Genomic DNA, 13,998 nt, shown 5'->3' on the forward strand with positions numbered 1-13,998 from the left:
GTATGGTTTCTGGATTTAAGGGCTATGTTTATAAACATTTTTCTATTAATTATTATGCAACTACTTGTAATAAGAGTAGATTTCCTTTGTTAAGCTTTGAAGGTACTTCTTAAATCTTAATTTTTATTCAAAAGAGGTTCTGATTATATCATACATACCCTGTTTGTGAAATTGATATAACTTTTAACTACTTCATCTACTGTAACTTATAATTAAACCATCTAAAGTTTAGAATAATCTTTTTAAAATTTACTACTGAATCTCATTTAAGCTTTCTCACATCAATACTAATTACCAGCATTGCCTTATGATTTTTTTTTGTGTGTGTGTGTGTATGTTATCAGGAAAGAATCGTATTATGCAATAAGGCTGTTTCTAAATTTAAAGAAAAATTTTTTTTCAAGGGCATCATTATTCTTTGAAACAATTAACTGTAACCTCAGTTTCACGTGATACGTGGGATTTAGTGATATTCTTGAGTAACCATTTCAGTGCCTTGCACACTTGACCTTGAATTGTTTCTTATGTTCTCCCCCCTTTTCTTGTAATAAATGACCTTATCAGATTTATTCCTATGTCAATGCTTACATTCCTTAATTATCAAATCTCTATATATTACTTAATACTAATTTTTTTTTTTTTTTTTTACAAAGACAGAGAGAGAGTCAGACTGAGGGATAGACAGGGATAGACAGACAGGAAGGGAGAGATGAGAAGCATCAATCATTAGTTTTTCGTTGCACATTGTGACACCTTAGTTGTTCATTGATTGCTTTTCCATATGTGCCTTGACCGCAGGCCTTCAGAGAACTGAGTAACCCCTTGCTCGAGCCAGCGACCTTGGGTCCAAGCTGGTGAGCTTTGCTCAAACCAGATGAGTCCGCGCTCAAGCTGATGACCTTGGGGTCTCGAACCTGGGTCCTCAGCATCTCAGTCTGACACTCCATTCACTGCGCCACCGCCTGGTCAGGCACTAATTTTATTTCTCATTTCTAATATTGTTCACTTGTAATTTTCATTTTTTGATCAAGTTTACACTGAATTATCAACATTGAAAGAAAACTCATCATTTTGAAGTCCAGTTCAGTTATTTAATTTTCATGTTTTTTTTTTAATTAAAATATGTGTTTCTGAAATAATATTGTTTTATTTAAGGACTACTCTCTGGCTGTAGTCCAAAGATTTTAATAGGCAGCATCTTTTTCATCATCACTCACCAAAAAACCAAAAGAACAAAACAAACCAAAGCAAAACAAAAGCTGATCTTCTTTGATCCTTATTATAGTAATATTTCAAACTTTCCAAACGGTTGGGAGTTTTCTGCTTGTGTTTTGTTTCTATTATTCTTATTTAATCCCACATCTATTGCCGTGCACTCAGCACCGAGGCCTGGACACACTCCACCCTCTGAGGGGCCGCACGGAACTCCTGGGCACAGGACACCTACAGACTCTCACCCCTGAGAATATTGTAGACATTATATTCTCTGCATTGAAAGAGTTTAAACACACGTAAGCGACCATAATCAGGGCCAATTCACTGTTGCTCTGCTCCATTCCTGAATGGTATAGCAAATTCTAAATTCCTAAGCTCACGTTCCAGTGTCAAATTCAGCTCTGAAGCATAGGTGAATGACTACATCACAAGCTGCCATGGGTGGTATGAGTGAGTCCGATCAGTGGGGGAGGCATGTCTGCTTGGGGTGAACCGCATCACTGGGCTTTCTGAGAAGCATTATCTCAACCCAATAGGCAGTTACAGTCCATACTTTAATGCCTGTTTGCAGCTTGCTGACTGGTTGTGTCAAAAGCATGGGTGTCTGTTATTCTAGAGGGGTCCAAGTTCAATACAGCATCCTAAACTGCATTTTGTAGTTTGTTAACAATTTAACAAGCACATGAGGATTTTTTGGACTATTTTTTCTTTTAAAAATTTTTCAATTATAGTTGACACACAATATTGTATTAGTTTCAGGTGTATGGTACAGTGATTAGACATTTACGTAACTTGATCTCCTGGAATAAGGCTAGGACCCCATGTGTACTATCTTTTCTTTATGATGTTCTGCCTAGCTCAGAAATGGCTTTGAGAACTAGTACACAAAAGTCATCACAAGAGGGCAAATGGGTTATCCATGGAGGACATTTCTCTTGCAAGTGCTAAGGTGATTGATCACCCCCAGTCCCCATGCCAACCTGTCAGAGTGCCCTGTGACAGAGATCTGATTAGCCCAGGGTCTGGAGTCGCAAATTCTCAACTGAATTTTCCAGAGCTGACTACTTATCTCGAGGTGTTACACCGCCTACAGAAAAGTATTGAAAATTATTGAAATTTTTAAACGCAACCTTAACTCTTTCCATATTTCCCATGAACATTGTCTGGAAACTTCAGGAATGTCAGGTAACCAAAGTCTTGGCAGAGAGAATCCCACAGTCTTCCTGTTTAGCGAATCTACCAATGCCCCTGAGGCACCATAGCTGGGATGCCACGTTTTCCTCCTTTTTCTGAGGGTGCCAACTCCCATCTGCACTCTGACTTCAGCTCAGAGATACTCTCTCTGGAGGTTGAGGACAGAAGGAAGCCTTACAGGACTTTAGCAGAGGTCTGCATTTTATAGATGGGAAGACTGAATGAAGCCCAATGCAATCAAGCAGGTTCCTTGGAGGATTACGGACGAAATGGTCAGTGTTGGTGCCACATGCGTACGTCACGGCAGTTAAGTGACTTGCCCACAGGCCCACACCCAGCAGGAGGGCAGTGATTACAACCAGTCTCTACTGCTGCATGTGCCATTTTGCTTTCTCAACCTACCCTTGTCCCCCAAACCCCCATGCCCTGAAAAGATCCACTTCGTAGCAGAGATTTTATGCTGGAGGGGAGGAAGGACACCAAGCAGACACAAACAAGGGGTACAAAAATAAGCTGATAAATATTGTTTCAAACCTAAAAATGAACATAATACAAAAGGACTTCATAAGTCAAAACCTATGCTGAACTGGGACAGATGTGTTTAACACCCACCTACTCCTGTGAATAGCCTTGCACTTATTATCTCGCCATGTGCTTGATAAAGAAAGAGAAGATAAATAAAACAAGCAGCCTTCCCTTGAGAAACGCATCACCTAATGAGAAGAGATAGACATGGCTAAAGCCACATTTGGTGTGGTAAGGACTGTGCAAGCACGTATGTGGTGGGGACGCGTATAGGACAGAATAGATGGTCTTACATTCTCCTGGGGGCTGTACAAGAAGTGTAAAGAACACGCCAGAGAAAATACCGTCACCTACTGCCTGGGTGGCTTTGGACAGAGGTAAAGACAGCATTTCTGACCTCTTGGGTGCTCACATCTAGGCCAGTGCTGGTGTTTGGAAAGGAGCCATGGGCCTGGGCCTTGTGTAATTCATAACTGACTTTGGGATGTCAGAGCGGGAGGCAGTTAGCACAGCAGGTGGGGTCCTCCTGGCTTCACACCGGGAGAAGCAGTGAACCCCAAAGTAGTCTTGTTCTTTCTATTAAGGCAGCAAGCAGAACCTGTCATGCGGCAGAAATATCCTAACAGGGCTTCCCTCGACCCGTAATCGGAGCTGAATATTGCTGGAGTCTGAATTAGCTGCAGAGTAGTTTTCCCCTCCCCCCACCCCCGCAAACAAGACCAGAAGCACCAACAGCGACTAATTAGTACAAACCCACTGCAGGCTGCTCCAGGAGGGCAAGCATGTCAGGGGGCAGGGCAGGTAATGCAGCCTGAGTTCAAAGTGCACCTGCCTTTCCTGGGAAAGAAGTGATCTTGTTTCCTTGACGTCACAGGTGATGGGCTGAGCTGCCAGAGGCTGAGAAGGTGAGTAAAGTTGGAGGACTGCTGTTCCCATATGCACTGCAGATCCACTACTGGGTCCCTGCTAACATGATCCTGCCTCCTTTGTCAGTTCTATGGTCACCGCAGGAGCAGAAGCTGTACTTGTGGAAACTTCAGCAGCAAATGGAGTCATCATCCTGGGTCACTGGCTGCCCCAGACCCTCTAACATCCCAACAGCAAATGCCATGTGGCATCTGGAGGGGCTCTTAGAGACCAGCGGCCCAGCCACCATCACCAACCACACGGTCAGAAGAGAACACTGAGGTCCAGACCATGGAGGCTCGCTCGGTCAAGCAAGGGATGCCTGGAGCTGCTCATCCTGCTGTGCCAGGACCTTTCAACTCTGAAGGCTCCCGTCCTATGTCACCTCACTTCACTGTGAGGAAAGATACAACTTGTACCCCAAATATTCACACCTCTACGTTTGAGGTAAAATGGAGGTCAAAGGGGAAAAGCTACTTGCCTCAGTGGTGGCTGGTCCCTGAACTGGACTTCAGACTTGGGATCCTTTGCCTACATCACTAAGTGGTCTTGCTAACTGTTCTCAGTCACAGCTCAATCCTTCCTGCTCATTTTCACTGTCAGGGATGTGAGAGCACTCGAACGGTAACCCAGACAACCCAACAACAGCTGTGGTCCCTGTGTTGCCGCCCAGGCCCAAAGGCCACGAGTCTTTACCTTCAAATGCCCGAGCAGCGTCCACGAGGTGGGACCAGTCTAACCCTGTGCCCGCATCCGGGAGGGGCATCAGGCCAGGTTCTGTGCACTTGGACTTATCCGATAAGGACCCATCGGAGAACCAGAACTCATCTAAATGAAACAAAACCAGAGGAAGTCAGATTGTAGCATGGGGCACTGGCCAAGGGAAGGTTTTATATAAAAAAAAAAATGTCCTCCCACCTCCCCCAAAGGAGAGACTACACTATAGTTATCCAAAAGAGACATGGCTGGAAAATCAGGGATTTGTAAAAGAAAACCAGCCTCAAGGACTGGGTGCCAGGGAGATGGGGACCTCGCACAAGTTTCCTCCAGGGCAGGTTTCTCAGGTCCTCCACCCGAGTCTCCAACCAGGACCAGCTCCTGCTTTCTTCAGGGGCGACTTCCCTGCTTTTAAAGTGTCGCAAGTTTTTATTGTATGGAGGGTTTGGCTCAATCTCTAACCAGAAAGTTTAAGAAGCGTCCTGATGAACAGTTACCTAAAGCTGATCACCACAAATCAAGATACCTGGAATGTCAGTTCATTACACAAATGTGGAAGATTTTGTTTCCATTAGGAACAGGGAAAGAGGGGGCATGTTCTGCATGCTGTAACTTATGAGATAGCTCTCCTGTCCTGCACCAGATGTCCTGTGGCTGTCCTTCATCTGTACAAACGGGCCTTTGTTTCTTTTTCTCTAAACTCTCATCCCAGGACACAAGTGTTATATCATGAATACCGGTTGTTATAGCTCAAGCATCTGGGGACACATTGTCTAAAGGTTTTGGCTGGACCTTCTCTAACGTGCCTCTCTGAACCTGCCTGACATTCACACTGCTGCATGTGAACACATCTGACTAATTAGAACAATCAAAATAATGACTAGCTGGCTGTCTGAGCCTGCAATTAAGTAAGGGACATAATTAACTAAATGCACCTGTAATTTCTGTCCCCACATCCTTTCGGGTGGCTATGGAACACTGGCATCTGGACTAGTAAAAGGCGAAAGATTTATGCGATCTGAAGAGAAACCAGAGTATGGCATCTGGACTAGGATGGAGTGTTTGACATTGGCCTTGAAGGACATAAAGTCTAGTTTTCATGGGCAGTTCTGAATGACCTCCAACAGGTGCTGGAGGTCAAATGCTCTGTTTCCACCACTGCACATTTAATGCGGTGACAGTGCATCCAGGCTTGTCTGCACCACTGCCGCCACCCTCTCCATGTGCTGAGCTCACCTTCTCTGATGTACCCACCATTCCTACCTGTTCTGTGAGCCTGGGCTCTTCCCTGGCCAAGGGGTGAATGAGGAAAGCTTGAGGGGACAAAGCTGGACAGTAGCTCAGTACTCCCCTTCCCCGTCTCTGAAACCCTGGGAGGTACGTGCTGAGCAGAGGCTGGACTGACCCCTCCTGGGTCCTTGTCTTTGACCAGAAGTTGAGGGTTCAACCGACAGGCAGAAAGGTAAGGAAACTCAGGGACCTTCATGTCTCTACCACACTGGCTGTTGTGCTTAAAGCATTATGTCCAGAGAAATTACACGACTGGGCAGCAACTTCCTCCGTTACCATGTCCCTCGCCCATAATGGAGCACTCCGGGAACAGAGTGCGCAGGCAGCTCGCACAGGGTGCAGAGGCCAAGCTGGGGGCCCAGAACACACTCCCTTTGCTCTCGCCTCTCCTCCGGGAACAGGGTGTGTGGGCAGCTTGCGCAGGGTGCAGAGGCCAAGCTGGGGGCCCAGAGTGTGTTCCCTTTGCTCTCGCCTCTCCTACCACCCTTGGGCCAGAAAACAAGGAGCAAAAATTACTCAAATGGATAAATATTTCTACAGAAAGTACACTGTTAGTCAGGTTTTGCTAAGAAATACCCAGTTGAGGATTTTCTTTGCCTTTGTAATGCAATAATTCCTCACCTGAGCTGTGGCATCTTAAAGCCTAGAACCGATCACAGGCACACGTGTGCTGCCCAGCTTCCTCCTAACACCACTGCCAACATCCTCACAAGCTCTGACAGCAGCCAGGTTGGGAGAAAAGGGTTGGAGAGGACAAGAGGTACAAATGTCAAGAGAATGGAGGGGACAGGACCAAACTATTTGGTGGCCAAAGCCGAGTCAAGGTTTGGGAGCTAGGCTACTGTCCCTGTACCCCCACTGTTCTCGTGGCCTTCCTGCAACTGTGTGTTCAAAGAGCTACCTTCCCCAAACACCCAACAGAGAACCGACCGTGGAGATTGGTAGTCTTGGGGTGACGACTCGGGGCCTGGCTCTTCCTGAGCACCTGAAGTTTCATGACAGGCGGCCATTTGTGACAGGGCCATGGCACAGGTCTGGGTCTTGGTGCCCAGGAAGCTGATGCCCAGAGTGGGTGGGTGAGTCAGTGTGTGGGCGGGTGGGTGAGCTCTCCACACCTTGGGGCAGGTCTCTGCTGGCCACCCCGGACACAATTGTGTGGATCCTACGTGCAGAGTGGCCCTGATGACCCTGGGGTCTGGGAGGGTCTCAGGCTCTAAGTTCCACAAGCTCTGGGCATCCTTCTAACCTCCTCCAACTTCTATGGAGAACCAGGAACAAAAGGAGGGGACACTGTCTGTGCTGTGTCATCTTCAGTCCCCAACCCTAGCTGTCGCCAAGATGTGCCTGCTCACTCAATACTACAGAACTGGCAAAGACGCGTCATAGAAGACACCTTCCCTTCAGGGTTTATCTGGAGTGCTCTCTGCTTGCCATCTGCTTATGATGCATTTAGTAAGTACCTACTGTATGCCTACAGAAGGGACAGCAGTGGAGGAGACAGACAAGGCCCACCCCTGCCCAAGCTCATGTCACAAGTGATAGGAAGAGACGATAAACATGAACAAGAACTTAAAGCAGTGCTACGTCTTTCAAAGAAAACAGAAGAGGTGATGTGACTGAGGAGGCGGAAGGGGTGACAGTCGCTGAGACAGGTGTGATGGGGAGCTGATGGGTGAAGGGCACAGTCAGGGAGAACAGCTCTGAGAACACAGACTGAAATCTAACTGCACAGTCCTTCTGAAAGCAAGGAGAGGAGCCTCGTGTCGACAGTCACCTGAAATTAAGTAAGTGCCCAAATTCTTCTCAGTTATCAAAATAAAAAGCACCTACATTCTTCCCACCCCCTTTGCTTGAACAACCATATAATCATAAAGTTACCATTTCTGTTTTGTTCTTTTTGTCTGAGATTCCAAACCTTTATAATCCTTTTCACTGACATTAGGTATCAATGACATTAGGTTTCTGTCCTGTCACCTAGATGGTTTTTGCTGAGCAGCTACCATCTTCCAGGTTCCACCAGGTACAGTGTTAGCATTAGTGATAGAATGACCACAGACACAGACAGTTCTGCTCTTGAGCCTGGTCAACAAGAGGTGGCCCCTGCTGACGTTGGTTGATGAGTTTGGATAAGATCGGTGCAGGGACCCACCCCTGTGCGGGGCCTTGCTGTGGCAGCACAATTGGAATGCTCCCCGAGTCTATGGATAGGGAAGAAAAGGCACCACCTGGCATAGGTGTCAAAGCCTGTTACTTCAAATCCAGCTCTCCCGGGTCAGTGGTCCCCAAGGAGTGCACACTTCTCTTTTGGCTAATTCATAGAAAAAAATGACTTGTGGATTCTGAGAGCTGAGTAATGTTGGGGCCCTGCTGCCTGGCCCCCGCCCTCTGGCCCAGGGCATTGAGACTGTGACTTCCTGTTTGTTCATACAAAAAGCTGAAATCACAGTGACCACCTTTATAAGCCTGACTTTATTGTCGTAAAAGCCAAGGAGCCTTCCGTAGTGAGGATTACGCTCCTGCTGGTCACCAGCTCTTATCACACCCTGTGTTTACACCGCAGGTCTGCAGCATCTTGTGTGAGCGCTAAAGTATAAAGAAAATATGAATTTCTCTTATTTATTCTGAAACTTCATCCCCCTTTTTTAACTTTAAGGGGCATCCTTTGTGAGATGCCTAGGTCTAAGCTACAGCACTTGGGAACACAGGTAAGCTAAGACTCTGTTTTTATTTCTGAAACTTAAAAACTCTCATTAGTCTATCATCACAGAAAGATTTCCACCATTCCTGGGAGAGTTTCCATCCCCATTCCATAAAAAAATCAGGAATTCTATTTAAAAATATTATGAACAGAACCTGCCAATGCTTGGGACTGAGTGAAGCCAGGTGCCCAAGTAGTCAAGGAGGTACTTGGGCAGTACCTTGAAAGCTTTTCAGTTATCATTGGTTACCTGGACTATGAATTGTGTCCAAATGGCCACTCCCCATTTTTTTTTCTACTGGGACCACTGAAGAAATTTGATTCTGAAATCCTCCAATAACGAAAGCAAAGGGCCCAAATGCCACATAGAACTACCTCAGAGTTATTGCCAATTGCCTGTCTGGATCATATTTTTACCCCTCCAACGTGAAGACAGGATGATACGGCCCATTTCAGTGACTGCATAAGGACATATGTTAATCATGACATGAGTCACAGCCAAAACATGTTGGTTAAGTTTCTGTCTCCCAAGGTGAGAGTGAGATCTTGATCTCCTCAGAACAAAGATTCTGAGACAGATCCATGTTTGGGACATTTAAAAGCTAAAACTGGAGTGACGTCACGGAAATGGCGCCGTGAGCAGCGCGTCCGACAGATCTCCCCAAAATCACAACAAATTTATCAACTAGAAACAGGAAAATTTATCTTCGGAGCATTACGGAGTTCCACACAAACTGAAAGCAAAAGGACTGTTATCACTTGAATCTGAGAGACGAGGGTGTGGAGGAAGCTACCGCAGGGACGTTCATTCAAGCCGCGAGGAAGTGCGCCTGTGGTAAGTCATCCCGCACTCGGGAGCCGCGAGCAGCAGCCTCGAGCCGCCGCCGCCAGCCGCCGCCGCCAGCCGCCACCGAGAGCCGCCGCAAGCAGCGCCCGGGTCGGTTGCAGAGCGAGCACCGCCCACACTCTGGAGCGGCGAGCAGCCGCTGGCGCGCGCCCGGTCTGGTTGCAGACCGAGCATTGCAGACCGAGCACCGCTAACGTTCCCAGCGGCCCGCGCACGGGGAGCGGGAGAGGCCCCAGGGCGGTATTCCCTACTTGGGAGATTCTCTCCGCGGGCGGAGCACCTCACCCAGCCATTCAAGCTAACAATCAAGTGTTGGGGGAGGGGCGCGTGCAGGCAGCCTGAAATACCTTTGGGAGCACAGCTGCGACCCAATTACTAAAATTAACTTAACCCGTGAAATCTGCGCACCCTCGGTTCTAATTGATAAGATCTCTCTCAGTTCACCGACCCAAGACAAGAGGCGTGATATTTTTTAGTGCCTCTCGCTAAAGGGGCGGGGGCAACTTCTGATTGATAGAGCCTCCATATTCAGGGATAAACGCTAACAAGAAGGACTTGGCAGATAATAAGATCTATACCACACTAGTCGCAAGCAGAGACCAGTGCCTCTTCTTACCAGCCAAAACAGGCTACAAAGTGGGGAAAGCCTGGGTTGAGAGGTCCAACTGAATGCTAGGCGCTGAACAGTCACCTTGACAACAATTGACTCCCACCCCCGCCTGATTACACTGGAGGCCCTGACTGCCAGAGCCCTTCCCAAAGTCTTGCACTGAGTGGGGATAGAGTGGGGATTTCCCAGCTCTTTGAGCCTCTTACTCCCCAGGCAGAAGCAGTGGCAGCCTTATAGCTGGATCACCAGGCTGCTAATTCAGGAAGGGGGGACTAGGAGAGAGAATCCACGAAAGCAAACTCTCTCATCATTGGACCCTGCAAACGCCAACAAGCCTTGACTACCAGCAAGACTAAAGCCAATTATATGACATTGCCATAGAATCCCATCAACTGCAAATCCCTACCTAAATGTGACACAGGGGCAGAGCCTGGGGTACAGAGTCATCGACCAGGAAGAGGGAGAGAAAAGAAAAAGGAAGAAGTTAACATCTCAAAATCAAGAAAAATCCACAGACTTTACAACTTGTTCCACTAATTTTTTTTTTTTGTTGTTGTTGTTTGTTTCTTCTATCTTATTGCCTTTATTTCCTCCACCTCGGTCCTTCTATTCTCTGCCCATCTTATGCTTCCCTTTTCTTGAACTACACTACCCATAAGTGTTACATTTTATTTCTCTTCTTCATTCTCACCCTCCTTTGGGGTTATACTCCAGGACACTTAACTCTCACTCTCTCCTCTTTTGTTTTTTTTTTTTTGTTTTGTTTTTTTTGTTTTTTGTTTTTTGCTTTATTTTGTTTTTTTCTCTTCCTTTTTTATTTCTTCCTTCGTTTTTCTCTTTTTCTTATTCTTTCCTTTCTATTCGTTTTTTCTTTTCTCGTTTTACTTTCCTCCCATTTAATCCTCAATCACGAACAAATTAGTTAATTTGGGACTCAAGGTTTTTTTTGGCTTTATTTTTCTTTTTTGCTTTTGTTTTTGTTTTTTTCTTGTTACTTTATTTTTGTGGCATTTTGGGTCCTCCCAACCCAAGGTCTCCATTGTATTTGGTCTTCGCTCCACTTAATACAACAGATTTTTACTTATTATTTTTGTTTTTTTCTTCTTTATTATTCCTTTTTTTGTCCTTTTTTCTGGTTCCCTCTTATCCCTCTCATTATATCTCTTAGTTGAACATCACCCGCAGGCAGATCAACTTATGCTTGTCTAAGATTTTCTTCCTTTTTTTTTTTTTTTGCATTTAGTAGGTCCCTACTCCCCTTTTTTTTTTGCCCCTTGAACTCTTCACCGCAAACCAGGCCCTCCATTATAGGCACGATATTTCCCTGAGGAGGGGAGAGGAGGGAAGGAGAAGAAAGAAAAAAAAGGGGGGAAATAATAAATTACTACTGCTTTTTTTTGTGGGGTGTTTTACCCTTTGGTTTTTTTTTTTTTTTTTTTTTTTTTTTACTTTTTACTCTTTATTAATTCTAATTAGTGCTATCAACAAGACCACCCTCAGATGCCAATAAGAAAGAGGAAATCGAATATTATGGATACAAAAGAAAGAGAGGTAACACAAATAGATGTGGAAAAATCTATGGAGAAAAGACTTAACATATTGGAAGCCTTGGAGCTAAATGACAGAGAATTTAAAATAGAAATCTTAAAAATACTCAGAGATATACAAGAAAACACAGAAAGGCAATATAGGGAGATCAGAAAACAACTCAATGAACACAAAGAATATATTACCAAGGAAATTGAAACTATAAAAACAAATCAAACAGAAATGAAAAACTCAATTCACGAGCTGAAAAACGAGGTAACAAGCTTAGCTAGCAGAACAACCCAGATTGAAGATAGGATTAGTGAAATAGAAGACAAACAACTTGAGGCACAACAGAGAGAAGAAAGAGACTCAAAAATAATAAAAAACGAGAAAGCCCTACAGGAATTATCTGACTCCATCAGAAAGAATAACATAAGAATAATAGGTATATCAGAGGGAGAAGAGAAAGAAAATGGAATGGAGAATATACTCAAACAAATAATAGACGAGAACTTCCCAAGCCTGTGGAAAGAACTAAAGCCTCAAATTCAAGAAGCAAACAGAACACCGAGTTTTCTTAACCCCAACAAACCCACTCCAAGGCACATCATAATAAAGATGACACAAACCAATGACAAAGAAAAAATTCTCAAGGCAGCCAGGGAAAAGAAGAGTACAACATATAAAGGAAGGCCTATTAGATTATCATCAGATTTCTCAGCAGAAACTCTACAAGCTAGAAGAGAGTGGACCCCAATATTTAAAGCCCTGAAAGAGAGGAACTTTCAGCCAAGAATACTATACCCATCAAAGCTATCCTTCAAGTATGAAGGAGATATAAAAACATTCACAAATACAGAAAAGATGAGAGAATTTATCACGAGAAAGCCCCCACTCCAGGAAATACTAAAGGGGGTTTTCCAACCAGATTCAAAGAACAAAAGAAAACAACACCACAAGTAACAGCTCCACCAAGAACACAATAAAACCAAACTTAAACTGTGACAACAAAGGAAAAAAAAGGGGGGAGAGAATGGAGATTAACAGTAGCAAAGGACGATGAAGTGCAGAAATACTTATAAGATAGGGTACTACAATGAATATGGTAGGTACCCTTTTCATTACTTAATGGTAACCACCCTAGAAAATACCACCACAAAAACACATGACTTAAAAAAGGTAGCAACAGAGGAAAGAAGTATGGAACACAAACAAACAGAAACAAATGATAGAAAAACAAAAGAGAAGAATCAAACTAGATACAAAACTAACAGAAAGCAATTTATAAAATGGCAGTAGGGAACCCACAAGTGTCAATAATTACACTAAATGTAAATGGATTAAACTTACCAATAAAAAGACACAGAGTAGCAGAATGAATTAAAAAAGAAAATCCAACTATATGCTGCCTACAAGAAACACACCTAAGCAACAAGGATAAAAACAAATTCAAAGTGAAAGGCTGGAAAACAATACTCCAAGCAAACAACACCCAAAAAAAAGCAGGTGTAGCAATACTCATATCTGATAATGCTGACTACAAGACAGAAAAAGTACTCAGAGACAAAAATGGTCACTTCATAATGATTAAGGGGACACTGAATCAAGAAGACATAACAATCCTTAATATATATGCACCAAACCAAGGAGCACCAAAATATATAAGACAGCTACTTATTGACCTTAAAACAAAAACTAACAAAAATACAATCATACTTGGAGACCTCAATACTCCGCTGACGGCTCTAGATCGGTCATCCAAACAGAGACTCAATAAAGATATAGTGGCCTTAAATGAAATACTAGAACACCTGGATATGATAGACATCTACAGGACACTTCATCCCAAAGCGACAGAGTATACATTTTTCTCTAGTGTACATGGAACATTCTCAAGAATTGACCATATGTTGGGCCACAAAGACAATATCAGCAAATTTAGAAAAATTGAAATTGTACCAAGCATATTTTCTGATCATAAAGCCTTGAAACTAGAATTCAACTGCAAAAAAGAGGGGGAAAAACCCACAAAAATGTGGAAACTAAACAACATACTTCTAAAAAATGACTGGGTCAAAGAAGAAATAAGTGCAGAGATCAAAAGATACATACAGACAAATGAAAATGAAAATACGACATATCAGAATCTCTGGGATGCAGCAAAAGCAGTAATAAGAGGAAAGTTCATATCACTTCAGGCCTATATGAACAAACAAGAGAGAGCCGAAGTAAACCACTTAACTTCACACCTTAAGGAACTAGAAAAAGAAGAACAAAGACAACCCAAAACCAGCTGAAGAAAGGAGATAATAAAAATCAGAGCAGAAATAAATGAAATAGAGAACAGAAAAACTATAGAAAAAATCAATAGAACAAGGAGCTGGTTCTTTGAAAAGATCAACAAAATTGACAAACCCTTGGCAAGACTCACCAAGGAAAAAAGGCACAGGACTCAAATAAATAAAA

General features: G+C 43.9%; 1 protein-coding gene across 3 annotated transcripts in view; it reads right to left on the reverse strand.

Moving 5' to 3' along the window:
- Positions 1-13,998, reverse strand: part of SIPA1L2 (signal induced proliferation associated 1 like 2) — a 250,339-nt gene that overhangs the window by 13,027 nt on the left and 223,314 nt on the right. For all 3 annotated transcript variants that reach the window (XM_066383247.1, XM_066383264.1, XM_066383256.1), the window contains exon 18: positions 4,537-4,668. In XM_066383247.1, coding sequence (XP_066239344.1) covers positions 4,537-4,668 — 132 coding nt within the window. The remainder of the gene's footprint in view (positions 1-4,536; positions 4,669-13,998) is intronic.

The sequence above is a fragment of the Saccopteryx leptura genome, chromosome 1 (assembly GCF_036850995.1).
Source record: "Saccopteryx leptura isolate mSacLep1 chromosome 1, mSacLep1_pri_phased_curated, whole genome shotgun sequence".
In the NCBI taxonomy this organism is placed as follows: Eukaryota; Metazoa; Chordata; class Mammalia; order Chiroptera; family Emballonuridae; genus Saccopteryx; species Saccopteryx leptura.